This window comes from Lactuca sativa, chromosome 7 (genome assembly GCF_002870075.4).
Source record: "Lactuca sativa cultivar Salinas chromosome 7, Lsat_Salinas_v11, whole genome shotgun sequence".
Taxonomy (NCBI): domain Eukaryota; kingdom Viridiplantae; phylum Streptophyta; class Magnoliopsida; order Asterales; family Asteraceae; genus Lactuca; species Lactuca sativa.
The window spans coordinates 156,954,440-156,970,354 of NC_056629.2; the positions used below are offsets into that span (position 1 = coordinate 156,954,440).

Genomic DNA, 15,915 nt, shown 5'->3' on the forward strand with positions numbered 1-15,915 from the left:
TAGTACCCTGAAGTCGAAATATCAAATTTGAATTGTTTTCAATGTTCAACCCAAAAAATTCTTATTTCCCGAGCTTTCCGGTCCTAAACCCACTCCGGTCCTACAAAATCTCGTTAACGGGTTTCTAGATTTTCCGGTCCGGGCCCATCCGGGTCGAGTTTGGACCCCCTTTCATCCCTGCTATGGAGAATGTAAAACCACATCCTCAAACAACAAAAAATGATCAAGTTTGCTGGATTTTTCACCATTAGTGCTAATTCTAGTGAAAGAAAAACCATCCATCGGAATATCACATAAGCATGCCTCCGAGATAAACGAATTAAACTTATTTGCTATACTTTGAGAAAAATTGCAACCCATTCGTTCACCTTGATTTCTTGGTAGCATTAAAGTCACCTAAAATCATATATGAACCACCAATTACGAAGCATAAAAGAAATAAGAAAATTCCATAATTGTCCTTTTTTTAGCTTCCTTTTACGGGGAGTATACATTAACCATAAAACATTGCAATTTATTCACCAAACATTCTCCTTGCATAATTACAACATACTCCGTACAAGTAATTTCTTTTTAATAAAAGTCGTTGGATCCGAAATAAAAAGAATATCTCCCTATCGCCTGCAAGAAGACCTATCAGCAAACTCAAACGAAAAGTTACCCCACATGCTTCTAAGAACAAAAAGATCGACTGATTGCATCCGCGTTTCTTGAATAACAAGTAACGAAACACCCATCTTACCACATGAAGTCGAAATCTTCCTCCTCTTCAGATTTATAGACAACGCATTCCATTATCAATAAGCTTTACACCAATTTCTTTTACAATAGATTCAATATTCACATTACATCCTTCCATTTTATAACCCAAAGTATTACCAACTTCTGCAATTCTAGCCATAACATCAAGTAAAGACGTTCCATCTATATCCTTAATATTAACCCAACTAAGAGTGTTCACCTTTCTCCTATTCGAGCTGCCAGAAAAAAGATGCTTTTGGCACATATAGCTTTGACATTCCTTATTAAGAATATAGTTACTAAAACCTGGTGGCTTTGAAAGAGACGGAAAGTTTTCATTCAACTCATTAGGCATTTGTGTCTTGCTTGTAGAGTCGCCAATTTCTTCAAGAACAAAGTTTTCATCATTTTCTTAAGAAATCGAACAAAAAACAAAGTCTTCTACAACATGGATGCATTCTTTATTCTTAAGAAATTGAACAAAAGCAAATCCTCTAACAATTGTAAACAGTTTACGAGGAATAAAAACATCAGCCACTGCTTCATGTCGCTCACAAAGTTTCCATAGATCATTCGGAGTCATTGTTTCAAGGAAATTTGTAACATAAACACTAATTGAAACCTCGTCTAGGTTTTTGTAATTTGATTGCATGTTACCATCGTTTCTATTATGTATTTGGGGTCTTCCATGCAAATTTGATGTCTACCAATGCACCATTGTCAACCTTCATCCTAATTTTTCAAACCCTTACGCATGAAAAAGACTTGAAAAACAACCGCAAAGAGAGATCAGAGCCTAGCGGGAAATCATTAGTGTTGCCGGTTTTTTTATTATAACTTTAAAGTTCTTTATTTAATTTTGTTTTAATGATGATAATCAACCCGATCTTATTGCATTATCAGTGGTTTCATTTGAGTGTTTACAAATAAGTTGATTGAATCGGAATTGTGTTTCAAGAAACCATATGCCATAAATTCATCGTTACGCGTGCCACCACGAACTTAATGAGAAGGAATCATACAAAGCGTTCTAAACTAATCAATGATATTCTTTGGACTAAATCATTTTCTTTCATATACATCAATTTCAGGAGGTCAAGAAAATGGTTTTATGCAGAAAAGTCTCGTATAGACATATGATCAAATTGCCTTTTGATCCTTATAAAATGAGATTTTGACATGTTGGCAAAATTGTCTCTTATGTCCTGTTTATAGGTTGATGAGAATGTAACGGTCAACCAGAGGGTTCATTGGTCAACCATATATGATTGTTTGGCTTGGCCAGACTTGTCCTAGCTAGTGTCACAAGATGTCTGAAAAACATCATTTTTATATATGTTTATCCAATCTTATAATAATTCTCCACTAAATAATCAATGTGATTGTTTACATTAAATTATCCCATTTAGAATCCCTACGATAAAAATCTTTGCTTAGAAATCACCAAAATTGAAAATCTAACAAAAGAGTAAATTGTATACGGTTTTGTTAAATATTGAGAAACATGATTCTTATGACAATGTTAAATAAGATATAACATTACTCTAAGGCATATATGCAAGTAGATATACATCAACTTAAGATTTGACGCTATAATTTGTAATTAACCACAACTTGTCTAAAAATTCTAAGTTCGATTAACATAAAGAATTGTACATACATATTTAAGCATTTAATCGTATAATTGAGAAATGTATTTAATTTCTGGGTTCCGAATATCTTCTTGACTTTGAATCAATCTAATCTCCAAGCTGCTTGACTGTGGATCATACCCTGCTTTCTCATAATCCTCTAATGTTCTACTCAAAACAGCCAGTATGTAAACATTTTTACACAAATAAATATATGATATGCTAATGATCAGAGTGATAGTTAAGTACAAATGTACAATAAATGCTTTTGATATAAGAAAGTAACCCTAAGAGCATAGAATCCAATAAACTAATAAGAACTTGCAAAAAGTAGTAAAAATATTTTTGATACTAGAAATAGAACCGATAAAGGAGAGAATTAGTAGATAAATACTCAAAAATGCAAATAAAAGTAAAATAACTAAACACTTATACTACTCCACTACCCTAAGCGTCTCTACCCTTTATTTTTCAATATTCGAGGCGACTCCTAACATATTTCCTGATATATTAATGAATATTGTTTTTTTTTGAACCAGCAAATAAAATGTATATATTAAAAAAAAAAAAAAAAAAAAAAAAAAAAAAAAAACCTCTAGCAAGTGACTAGAGGAGGAAGATGGGAATACAAAGTGTAGGCAACCGTTTACAAACAGAAAAATGGGCAATTACACCATGCTAACCAATCAATGTTGCCTTTTTTACCCCTATTTTTGATCCACAGGTGAATGATAGATTTGATAATGTCTACCTGTTTATAAGGGGACACCCGGTTATTTTTGAAGACTCTTTCATTTCTAGCTTTCCATATACTCCAAAGCATACCGTAACATATTCCCATGAACATTCTCCTTTTTTTTGAGCATCCGAAATGTGAATTTACCAATGTGATCATGTCGTTTACTGTACCGAACTCGTCCATGGCAACACCACACCATTGAAAGACCCCTTGCATAACCATTTTCGCATATTTGCATCCAATCAGGGCATGGTCTGAACATTCACTGACATCCTCACATTGTTTACATATTGGACTTTCCAAAGCTACCCCTCTAGACAAGAGACCTACAGCAGAAGGTATTTTGCCCAATTTATCCCTCCATATGAAGCAATTAACTTTAATTGGAACCTCCTTCATCCATGTGAAACGTCCAATCATGTTTACATTAGGGTTAAAATCCAATTTTTTCCAAAGAACATTCACCGAGTAAGTTCCGTCACCCGTGAGATGGCACTTCCATGTCGCACCCGTGGGGGCAAATTCTTTGGATATCACCGAATCAATGGGGATGTCTTTTTTTTGAAGATGCTTGCCAATACTTGCAATGTTTTTCCATGTGCCTGATATGTATTTATTGGCATAACAGAGGTCAGGTTTGTTTTTAAAATTATGCATGTTGATTATGGCATTGGCCCAGAGGGCTGCAGGTTCAGACCTCAATCTCCACCACCACTTCATAATGAGAGAAATATTTAGTGAATTAATGTTACTGACCCCGAGACCACCATCTTCTTTAGAAGCAATCACTTTATCCCAAGAGACCCAATGAATGCATCTTTTTCCTTCTGATCCTCCCCATAAAAAAGTTCTGCGAATTTTTTCCAGCTTTTCTACTACCCCTTCTGGAGCAACGAATATTGAGAGGTAATAGCTTGGTAGATTGCCCAATACCGATTGAATTAATGTTAGTCTACCACCGAATGATAGCATTTTAGTTTTCCAGATGGAAAGTTTTTTACGAAATCTCTCGATCACCGGTTTCCAGTTCTTGGAAAGATTCATGTTCGCTCCGATTGGGACCCCAAGATATGTGAAAGGGAGAGATGATGGTTTACAACCGAGGGTTGCTGCCCAACTGGAGACTTCTTGCGATTCAGCGCCTATACCAAAAACCTTGTACTTATCAAAGTTAACTTTGAGGCCCGAAGAAACATGGAAACAATTCAGAATCCTTGCAAGGTTTTTTATATTTCTTTTCGACCATTCTCCTACGAACAATGCGTCATCAACATATGTTGGGTTAATCGCTCATTTAGCGGGTTAAAATGATCAAATAAATGGCTCGAATTGTTCTAATCAACTAAGAATGCCATTACAAATGTTGATAACAAACATATGTTAGTCTATCGGGGAGTGTTAAAATATAAATAGTTAGTATAAGACTTTGAGTTTGTTGAAATGGAGACGGACAGAGGATGGCAAGAGGCTGGCAACAGAAGACGAAGGAAGATAGCGGCGATAGGAGATCAAAAAAGATGGAATCACGCAGGGGTAACGACGATGTTTGTATCTAATATTCCTCAGGAGACCAGGATCGAATCCTTGAAAAGTTTCTTCACCAAATATGGGGACGTGGTAGACGTGTATGTGGCTACGAAGAAAGACGTAAACAAAAAGTCATTTGCTTTTGTGCGATTTAAAACGATGGGAGATGAACGGAGATTTGAGGAATCCCTTCAAGGCATAACCTTTAAAGAAAGACCGTTGGAGATCAACATAGCAAGGTTTGTAAGAAAACCAATCGATTCGAAAGGGGACAAGTATACGAGGAATCAAAACGAATACAGACGACCACAGGAAAACCGATGGAGAGGTAGAGATAAAAGATCTTTCGCTGAGGTGGTACGAGAAAGTAACAAACTTGGGAGAACTAAGGCCTACCAAACCCAAGCGGAACAATTATCTCTAATTAAAATCTCGGATGACTCACCGCTTAAGGGATAGTTGAGTAGTAAGTTAACTTTGATTGGGGAAACACACAACTTCGACCATCTTGAAAAGGCGCCACTTGCACTCAAGAACTGTGACGGGTCAGAATGCGAACTAAAATATCTGGGAGGGCTACGAATTGGAGTAAAATTCATTGATGATAAAAGCAGAGACACGTTCCTGCTAAGGTGGTCGGAATGGTTTAGGTCGATGGAGAGCGGTGATATTGCGACGTATAACTTCGAAAGGATAGCATGGTTAAAAATCACCGGTCTCCCACCAAAATTATGGTCGGAAGAGAATTTCTCGAAAATCGCCAGAACGATGGGCAGAGTGATTGTTCCATTCGAAGTTGATACATCTAGTACGAATTTAGTCTACAGGAAAGTCGGCGTTATCACAGAATCGTTATCATCCATCTCAACCGAGCTGACTGTGGAGATTAAGGGAAAGGTAATTAAATCCGAGCCGATGAAGTCGATCTTGACTGGACTCCATTTTCGCAGATTGATCAATCATTGGAGGATACTTCCGCGTCAGATGAAGACGAAGACGAAGTGGATGACTTGGTGGGATCGGACGATGAAGACCATGTATCGGATACCTTTCCAACACAGTTTGAAAAGGAGGAGCCTGAAGAGGGCGAGATTAGAGAAGAGGATGGAACGGAAATAAAATCTCACCTTCACATGGCCGGTAAGCATAACAACCTGGTGATGGGTCCGCCACCGGCGATCACGGCACCGGTAGGGACTGACGATGGAAGTGAAACCGAATTGCATAGGGAATCCCAAAGGGCGCAAATTAATGCGAACGTTAAAGAACCGACTGTTACTGGAACATCATATGGAGAAGTAGGAAACGTTGCGTTGGAGTCTAACAATCCGGGCCACATGGACTCGTCAAATGGGCCCTTAAACATGCTACCTTTAACTGGCTGCTTTGGGCCTTTTCCTAGCAATACGGTTCGAAGTGGACCATTTTCGGGTCGGACCAACAACAATTTTAAAGGTGCATATGATAAAAGAAGGCGAATAATGACGCCGATTCTTGAGTCGAACATGGAAAGTCAAAGTCAAAATCAAATAGCGTCCTCAAATCAGCCCCCCATCGACTTAAATCTAGATCCAATCCCTTCCCAAATCCCACTCCCAGAATCGGACGACGAGTCACACTCGACATCGTCATCTGAAATCAGGAACACGGTGGAGGTAGGCAAAATGTTGGGCTTCGATATGGAATGTGACAACGAAGTCCTCAAAGATGTAATCGGTGAAGAAGGAGAATACCAGCGAATATAATGAACATCATGTCACTTAACAGCAGAGGTCTGGGAGAGAAACACAAAACGGATTGGGTGGGTAGACTGAGGAGAGAAAATAAACTATGTTTGGTTGGGATTCAGGAAACGAAATTGGGGGAATCCTCACCGCTTTTCAATCCATCTAACTGTTGGGGTGACGCAGACTGTAACTTCGAGCAAGTATTCGCTACGGGAAGATCGGGAGGAATAGTAACGATTTGGGATAGTATAATGTTCTCTCTAGTGGAAGTGATTAAATCAAGGAACTATATTGTAACAATGGGGAACTTTGTGGGAATTGATGGGCTAACTGGGATCGTAAATGTCTATGGCCCTCAACAGGAACGTGAGAAAGCTAAAGTGTGGGACGAACTGTTGGCAATAAAACTATCAAGATCGGCAACCTGGATCTTCATGGGGGATTTCAATGTGGTAAGGCGCCCAAACGAAAGGATTAATTCTGAATTCTGTGCTCGGAGTGCAAATGAGTTCAACAAATTCATCCTCAATGGTGAACTGACGGACTTGAAGATGGGTGGTCAAAAATTTACATACTTCAGAACTCTTGGAGGGAAACTGAGTAAGTTAGATCGTTTTCTGGTATGCTCCAATTTTCTTTCTGTGTACCCTCTTGCTTCCTCCTTTGCAATGAATAGAGACCTATCAGACCATTCCCCTATTATATTGAGAGCTAGAAACGAGGATTTTGGACCGCCCCCGTTCAAGTTCTTAAATTCCTGGTTACTTAATGACAATCTGGATGGAGTTATTAAGGAAGTGTGCTTAGCGTTCAGAGGTTATGGTACCCCTGACATGATTCTCTTGAATAAATTGAAGCACCTCAAATTCGTGATTAGAAACTGGAAAATAAACACAATTGATATGGAGAAGAAAGAAATAGATGATTGGAAAAAGAGAATAGCTGAAATTGAAATGGGGGCGGAATCTAGACCCCTGTCTATTAATGAGATGAAAGAAAGATCAATTTTGGGAGTAAAGGTTGACGATCACGCGAGAAGGTTGGCCATGAACCTGAAGCAAAGGGCAAAATTAAAATGGGAGATCGATGGTGATGAGAATACTCGCTTCTTCCATAACTATGTGAACAATAGAAATCGTAAAAACCATATACATGGGATTATGATTCATGGTGTTTGGAGTACTAACCCGGTGGAAATCAAAAAGGAGGCAGAAAAGTTCTTTGGGAATAAATTTAAAGAAAGATGGCCCATTAGACCAAAATTTTGCAATCCGGGCTTCAAAAGACTTTCTGGAATTGATGCTAGATATTTGGAAGCTGGAATTACAACAGAGGAAATAAAAAGAGCAGTTTGGGCATGTGGGGATGATAAATCACCGGGACCGGACGGATTCACGTTTAAATTTATAAAAAAATTATGGGAGCTGTTGAGAGAGGAGATTGTGGGGATGGTAAAGTATTTTGAAGTTCACGGAAAGCTATCACGTGGATGTAACTCCTCCTTTATATCTCTAGCGGTGAAATGTAAGGACCCAATGCACTTTGGAGATTTCAGACCAATAAGCTTGATCGGATCGATATATAAAATCATTGCGAAGTTGTTGGCGATTAGATTAAAAAACGTGATTGGTAACATCATTGGAGAAGTACAATCAGCTTATGTGGAAGGAAGGAATATACTGGAAGGGCCAATGATAGTTAACGAGCTTTGCTCTTGGGCAAAGGAAAAGGGCAAAAAGATACTACTCTTTAAAGCTGATTTTAATAAAGCATTCGATTTGATAAATTGGGCATTCCTGGACTCTATCATGGAACAAATGGGATTTGGACTGAAATGGAGAACATGGATGAACGGTTGCCTGGGTTCTGGGAGGGCTTCGGTAATAATCAATGGTAGCCCAACTAAAGAATTCTCAATGACTAAAGGGGTTAGACAGGGTGACCCACTCTCTCCTTTTCTATTTATAATCGCGATGGAGGGACTCAATCAAGCCATGATAACAGCAGTGGAGAAAGGAATATATGAAGGAATTAAAATTTCACAACCTAACATTTGCTTGTCTCATTTATTCTATGCAGATGATGCGCTATTCATAGGCGAATGGTCAAGGAGGAACATTACAAATTTATCAAGAATATTACGATGCTTCCACGTGTCGTCCGGACTAAAAGTGAACTTCACAAAGTCAAAAGTCTTTGAGGTGGGGGTATCAAATTCTGAAGTCTCAAACTGGGCGGCTCCTCTTGGGTGTGAACCTTCATCCATCCCCTTCACTTATCTGGGAGTTCCGGTGGGCGAAAATATGAACATGAAGCGAGCATGGAGACCGGTTATCGATAAGTTCCAAAATAAGCTCACTACTTGGAAAGCGAAATCTTTAAGCTTCGGTGGTAGAGTAACCCTCGTTATGGCGGTACTAGGCAACCTGCCTATATATTATATGTCGATCTTTGCAGTCCTGAAAGGTGTGATCGACACATTAGAAAAAATCAGAAGAAACTTTATTTGGAACAAGGAGTACGAGAAAAAAAGTATCAATTGGGTGGCTTGGAATAAGCTCGTTTCTCCAAAGACGATTGGGGGAATCGGTCTAGGGTCGATTAAATCTCTCAACATTTCACTGCTAGCAAAATGGATGTGGCGTCTGAAATCTGAGAACTCATCACTGTGGGCAAAAACTATTCGAGGTTTGCATAATTTAGATGGAAGGCATTGGTCAGCGTTTGCGAAGAGATCGAGTACGGGGGTATGGAAAAACATAATCAAATCCAGGTCATACCTGCAAAAGATCAACATTGATCCCAAAGAAGTTATATCGTGGAATGTGGGTGAGGGCGAGTGGAAATCAGAGTTTGTTTCTGATGGACGATTCACGGTATCTCGGTTACTGGAAAGGATTGAACTAGCTGGCTATGTTGTATGTGACGGACCGTTCGATTGGGGGAAATGGACTCCGTTCAAGATTTTCTCATTCATATGGAGAGCAAAACAAGGAAGAATTTCGTCGGCGGTGGCACTCAGTAGGCGTGGGATCAATATCCCATAAACTATATGTAGTGGTTGTAGCTTGGAAGAGGAGACGTCGGACCACATTCTAATTACGTGCCCAATTGCGATTTCCGTCTTAGACTCGATAATATCCTGGTGTGAACTCAATGGTGGAAGATTTACTTCAGTAATGGACTTGATACTATTCGTCTCAAGGTGTTCCGGATGTAATAGGAAAAAGAGGCTTTTGAATATGATATTTAACGGAGCATTATGGTGCTTATGGTTAACTAGGAATAAACGGGTGTACGAAAAGATTCAAACTTCACCGGCGGTCATAATAGAAAAGATAAAAGCTATGACGTTTACTTGGTGCAAACATAGAACACCATGCAAAATGGTGGATTGGAGAGTTTGGAATTTATGCCCTACTCTTTGTCAGTAATTTTTGTTTTTGATTGTCTTGTACTTTTTATGCTTCCCACATCCGCTTGATGTGGTTTCTTTTATTAATATATTTGCCGATTTCCAAAAAAAATGGCTCGAAACTTGGTATTAATAAGTATTTATGGTTTATATGTTATGTTTTAGTTAATAGTTTATTAGTTAAAATTGGTTATCTAGTTTGACCGAATTCATGGATTTGTACGTTGAGAAAATGTACGTGAGGAAAGTGGGTCATTAGGTTGTACTGGTTCTTTACGTGGAATAAATGAGTAGTATTTTACTACTACATTCATGTTTCATGTTGCTCTCGTCTCTAATATGAATTAAAAGTAGAATTTTAGTCGGTCATTCTCTCCATTCATTGCATATTTAATTTGTTTGATCAGAGAAGTTTTTTTCTTCTTTCTTTCTTCATATTTGCATTACAAACAGAAAGAGGATGTCATTTTGGGTTTATACACTACACTTAGTATCAGAGCCTGGTTCGTGCAAAGGGGTGTAAGTTGAATCTATCAAAAGCTGAAGAGTCACGAAAGCAACTTGCTCTTGATTAGCATGTCCATGTTGAAAAGACTAACCGGTGGAGGTATGTGAGAATAAAAGAACGAAAAGGAATTGTTAAAGCAGGTGGCTTTGGATTTGGTTCGTTTTGCAGGTGCAAAAGACAGTAAAGCTTATACCTTGTTTTCTTGCTCGGTGGAATAGGCTTCTTGGAATAGGTCGGATGGGAGAATGGTTAAAGTTGTCAGAAGGGAGAATAGAATGGTGATGATACCGGTTAAAAGAGGTTGGATGTTGTATCAAGCTCCGGTTTTGACCCCAACAAATTAGTTAGTGTGAGCGGTCAAAATCAAATCGAATATGGATGCACACAGCACTTGGTAGTGGATCGGGTGAGAACAACTCGGCTAGCAACCTTAAAGAGGGAACTCAAAGGTTTATGCATTAAGGAGGGTGAAACGGTCGATGATTTCGCGACCAAATTGACTCGCTTAGCCTTAAAGGCAAGGAGCCTCCTCGATGCCTAAGTCCTTTCTCCAAATCATGGCTTCAATAGAGCAATGTTTCAAGTTGGATTCGATACTATTTGAGTATTTAACTAAACACTAAGAAAATGGAGGACATTCAAGGTGGGTTGTTATTAGCTAGTCAAGAAAAATTGCACGTGTGTAAACATTGTGGCATTACAAGTAAAAAGAAAACCTTTGGATGTGGCCATCGAAGAGGTATGGTTCCGAAAAAAGTTGAGATGGTAATAAGCGTTTTCGGGATAAAAATCAAGAAGAAAACGTGATCGAAGAGGATCAACATTGTTTTGAATGGATTGGTAAATAACTGATTAAGGGGTGATTGTTGGATAAACCGTTCATTTACCGAGTTCACATAATCATATGCATGGCTGGAAACTTGGAATTAACAAGTATTTATTGTTTATATGTTATGTTTTAATTAATAGTTTATTAGTTTGAATTGTTGTTCTAGTTTGACGGAATTCTATGGATTTGCACATTGAGAAAGTGTACGTGAAGAGAGCGGGTCATTAGGTGGTACTGGTTTATTAAGCGAACTAAATGAGTAGTATTTTATTGTTACTTTCATCCTTAACGTTCCAAGTAGAGTTTTAGTCCTTACTTCACCATTCATTGCATATTTAATTTGGTTGATCCGAGAAGTTTTTTTCTTCTTTTTGTATTCATATTTATTTGCGTAATAAACAAAAGGAGGGCGCCAATTTGGTTTTACACTACAAGAAAGTCCGAAATTGCGTGAAGTCAAAATGACGGCCTCCTTTTGTTTATTACGCAAATATGAAGACAAAAGGAAGAAAAAAACTTATCTGATCAAATGAATTAAATATGCAATAAATGGATAACTAAAACTCTACTTTTTTTACATATCAGGGAAAGGATATATATAGTCTTCTAAGAACGTAAAGCATGAAAATAACTATAAAATACTACTCATTTAGTCCACCTTTTGAATCAGTACAACCTAATGACTCACTCTCCGTACGTATACTTTCTCAACATACAAATCCATGGAATTCGGCCAAACTAGAGTACCAATTCTAACTAATAAACTATTAACTAAAACATAACATATAAAACAATAAATACTTATTAATTCCCAAATTTTCAGTCATGTATATGATCAAGTGAACTCGATAAAATGAGTGATTAACCCAACAATCAATCTTTTAATCGGTTATTTACCCATCCACTCATAACGTTGGTTCCCGTTCGATCAAATTTGCCTCTTGATTTTTCAATTTTGGACATTCATTGTTGTAATGACCAAATTCATCACACTTATAACATTTCTCGTGGCTTTTATCCTGAAAACGATCATTTACCATCTCAAGTCTTCCTGGACTCACAACCTCTTCCCTGGCCACGTCCAAAGTCATCTCTGTTTTGAGCTTCTAACACCACAATATTTACATACAAGCGGTTTTTCTTGACTAGTCAACCACAACACACCTTAAATGCCCTCTATTTTCCCGGTTCCTTTTATACGTTCCTCGTATGCCTTCAATCTACCAACAGCCTCGTCAAATAACATCAAATCCAACTCGAAACATTGTTCCATTGAAGTCACGATTTAGAGAAAGGACTTAGGCATCGAATCAAGTAACCTTTTCACCAAAACCATTTCTTCAAGCTAATATCCAAGTTGCTTGCCTTTAAGGCTAAACCGGGCAATTTAGTCGCAAAATCATCAATCGTTTCCCCCTCCTTAATGTGCAAACCTTTGACTTCCATCTTTAAGGTTGCAAGTCGAGCCGTTCTCACCTTATCCACTCCCAAGTATCGTATTTTTAGCCCATCCCATACTTTCTTTAGGTCGGTATAATTCACCATTTGCAATACCATGTCTTCGGGTATTGCTTGAAACAAAAAAAGCATCTACCATCGACCTCCCATGAAGTTGGATTAATTTTCTATTATAGTTGCTACATGCCCCTTTGCCTTTTCTCGATTTTGCAAGCTTGTAGATTTGAGTATCTCCTTTTCTATTTGATCTCATCTTATGTCCCTTTCCCTTCTCTCTATTGTATCTTCCATTCGCCTGGTCTCTTTCAACGTCTTCATTGTTCGATAAAAACTTATTAAAAAGTGATTGTTTTACCTTACCCTTAGCTTATACATCCTTACTCCACCAACACGATTCTTTATGTTCCTTGACCTTCCCTATTGTCATTCGAGTGTGTCCTTGGCAAACTCCCTCTCTAGTTGTGTGGGACGCACTATTCCATAACTATTTTGCATTCCTCAAAATGTTCAACTACTGCTTCCAAAACAACCCTACCCGTAAAAGTTTTTAATTTCGTACCCTACAAGTTTTTCTAAAGAAACCTTTATCTCGCATCAATGCTTCATCGTCTTCCCCATACACTCTCTTTCTCATGTTAAATATATGCACACCTTAAAATCTCGTTTTTGCAAAAGAAAATTTAAGAGGATCTAGAGAGAAATAATGTCCATGACTTTTCTACATTTTAGCATGAACATGTAATTCTACAAAAAGTGACATTTTTAGCGAAAATGTATAATATGGTTTCAAAATAGAAAATAAGATATAAAAGGATAAACTTAATAAACCATAAGGACATGACCTACCTGTAAGCTTGATACAGCAAGTTCTGCTGCTTTATCAAGGTTGTCAGGATATTTCTGAAGAAGAAAAAAAAAGACGATTTATAAGAACCAACATTTAATTAAAAAAAATATGAAACATGATGGATGATGAACTAATTGGCATAAAAAAATGCATTGATTACATTGCTCCATCCAAGTAATAATGCAGTCATCAAGTCTCCCGTTCCCTACAACCAGAAAGATGAATACATACATCATGCTACAAACACACACACACACATAAAAGAAAAGAAAATGCATACAGTGAAATATGCAGGATACTGATCCTATCATATTTAAAAGTCATATTAGAGTAATGAATTTGAATATTAACAAAACAAAAAATAAAGTTAAAAATAAAAAGATTAGTAGAATGTTTACTTTCTGATGACTTCCTATTAAAAGAAGATTTCCATCTATGGATATGCTTGTTATCACAACCTGAGAAAAAAAAATGAGATGCTAAAGAAAATAAATAATGAAAAAAATAGTAGGGAGAGAGAACCTTTGATGGACCAGCTGCATGAAGATGTTTGCATGCTTTTCGCCCATCTTCCTCAGATGCAATTCTACAAAAAGTGGATAAACATATCAAAGGGTTGATATCATAAAAGATCTTTATATATTGTTTCTTTTCAGATTAAAAACTTAAGGTTTTTTCGGAAAAAATGAAAAAGGTGAAAAAAGTACCTGAATCCAGTCAATTGTTCAGCTTCAAACTGATTGGGAGTCAACATTGAAGCAAGAGGGACAACCTAAACATGAATTACAAAAAGAGTTAATAATCATTGTATATAAATACTCAAACTTGTTTCAAAATATATATCAAGATGTTACCTTTTCACGATATACAGACACCAATTCCTGAGGGACATACAACTTTCCTTCATCACCCATAACTGGATCACAAACTAACAATGGAAAACACAGAAAGATAAGAAAATATATTTACTTTACAAAAAAAAAAACATATCCTTCATAAGTCATAACTTACCATATGTAAGTGTAGGATTGATGGATCGAAGCTTTTTAACTACTTCCAACACATTATCCAAGAAAGAAACTGAACCAATGTAACCTGTAATTGTAAATCATAATTCTTCTAAGTGTTCATGTTAAATAAAATGTTTTTTTTGTATTAGAAAAAGATAGAAAATACCTGTCAAGAGATGCGTGTAGTATAGTAGATTATTGGCTTCTAGGCCTTCTATCAACTCCCAAAGTTGTTTTCCATTTAGAACTTGCCCCTTAAAAGTTGGGTATCCTGCAAAATTTTGTTGTTGTTAACCCATGGATAGATTTAAATTGACAAAAATGACCCTCACTTTGTGTTTGATTTGATGAAGTAGATAAAAGAAACTAGCCTGTATGATTTGAGAATTGCACTGACATAATAGGATCGACATCATAACCTAGTAGTTGGAGTGGAAAGACAGCTGATTTATTGCCAACATAACCCTAAAAATATGTATGATCAAAGGATGATTAAGAATTGCTTCATTAAAGATAATGAGCATGTAAAGTGTTATACACAAAGTAACAGTTGTCATCAAAATCATTGTAACTAATTTCCCAATTTTGATCGAACATGGAAAAGCGATAATCTAATGCCAATTTCCAATAAGTCAAACAAATTTGCAGTCAAACGGTGGAAGGGGACGAATAGAAAAACGAACCTGAACAGTGTGAGACTGAATACTGAGAACCCGACCCGTTTCCGATGGTAAAGCTAAAGATATAATAAGAGGTGCCATTTTTCGCGAATCCTTCTTCGAGCTCCTACCACTTCAATTCGAATTAAAATCCATCCGCACATATAAAGGAACGAATTAATTACAATACGCCCAATTTGCTAAAATCAACAAAATGTAGACAGGTAAACCTTCATCTTCACCTAAAATAAGATAATTTCCGGAATTTGATCGATTCAGAACGGAAATTATTGCACAATGTACTCTGTAATCTAATCATAAACCAAAGAAGACGATACACGAATTACCACTAAACAATTAAATTCAACACTTTCGATTTATGCTGAGAACTTTGCTTGTAAACTAAACTAAAATGTTTGCAAAATTTCGAAGCAAATCATGAAGAATTTTGTATCGTCAATGGGTGTTCATACGAGATAAAGAATAAGATAACAAGGTTTTTAGGGTAGCTAGTCAAACTGCATAGTTATAGTCGTCAATAGCGTAGCGTCGTAGAGACACTACGGCGTTATTTGGGCTTTAGCTGCAAATAGCGGGCTTAACAGAGTGTTGGACTTGATCGCTTTTCATATTTATATTTATTTTTATTTAAATTGCTATCATCTTCTTTTATAATATGAAAAATGAAAGGAAGGGTGTCAAATCAGAATTTTTTTTATGTTTCAGCAATTAAACGTAGTCTGACTTTGTTGTTCAAATATGCATAACTCACTCAATTTAAGTTGTTTTGACATGAATCTTTTTCCTATATGTAGATTAGGATT

The 15,915-nt window shown here is 37.0% G+C and overlaps 1 protein-coding gene across 4 annotated transcripts; it reads right to left on the minus strand.

The window, feature by feature from the left end:
• Positions 1-2,249: 2,249 nt before the first annotated feature.
• LOC111900281 (pyridoxal kinase) lies at positions 2,250-15,599 on the minus strand. 4 transcript variants are annotated; one of them, XM_023896185.3, is made up of 12 exons: positions 15,334-15,598; positions 15,116-15,224; positions 14,804-14,897; positions 14,599-14,703; positions 14,434-14,517; positions 14,277-14,350; positions 14,130-14,194; positions 13,945-14,008; positions 13,821-13,880; positions 13,583-13,627; positions 13,422-13,475; positions 2,250-2,540 (listed from the first exon to the last, which is right to left on the minus strand). In XM_023896185.3, the coding sequence occupies exons 1-12, from the start codon at positions 15,408-15,410 to the stop codon at positions 2,523-2,525; spliced, it is 849 nt and encodes a 282-aa protein (XP_023751953.1). In that variant the 5' UTR covers positions 15,411-15,598; the 3' UTR covers positions 2,250-2,522. The 4 variants fall into 4 exon arrangements, with proteins under 4 accessions (XP_023751953.1, XP_042752128.1, XP_042752130.1 ...); XM_042896194.2 differs by having other exon boundaries at positions 2,356-4,361; positions 15,334-15,599; XM_042896196.2 differs by having other exon boundaries at positions 2,356-4,361; positions 15,116-15,333; positions 15,439-15,595.
• Positions 15,600-15,915: the final 316 nt, after the last annotated feature.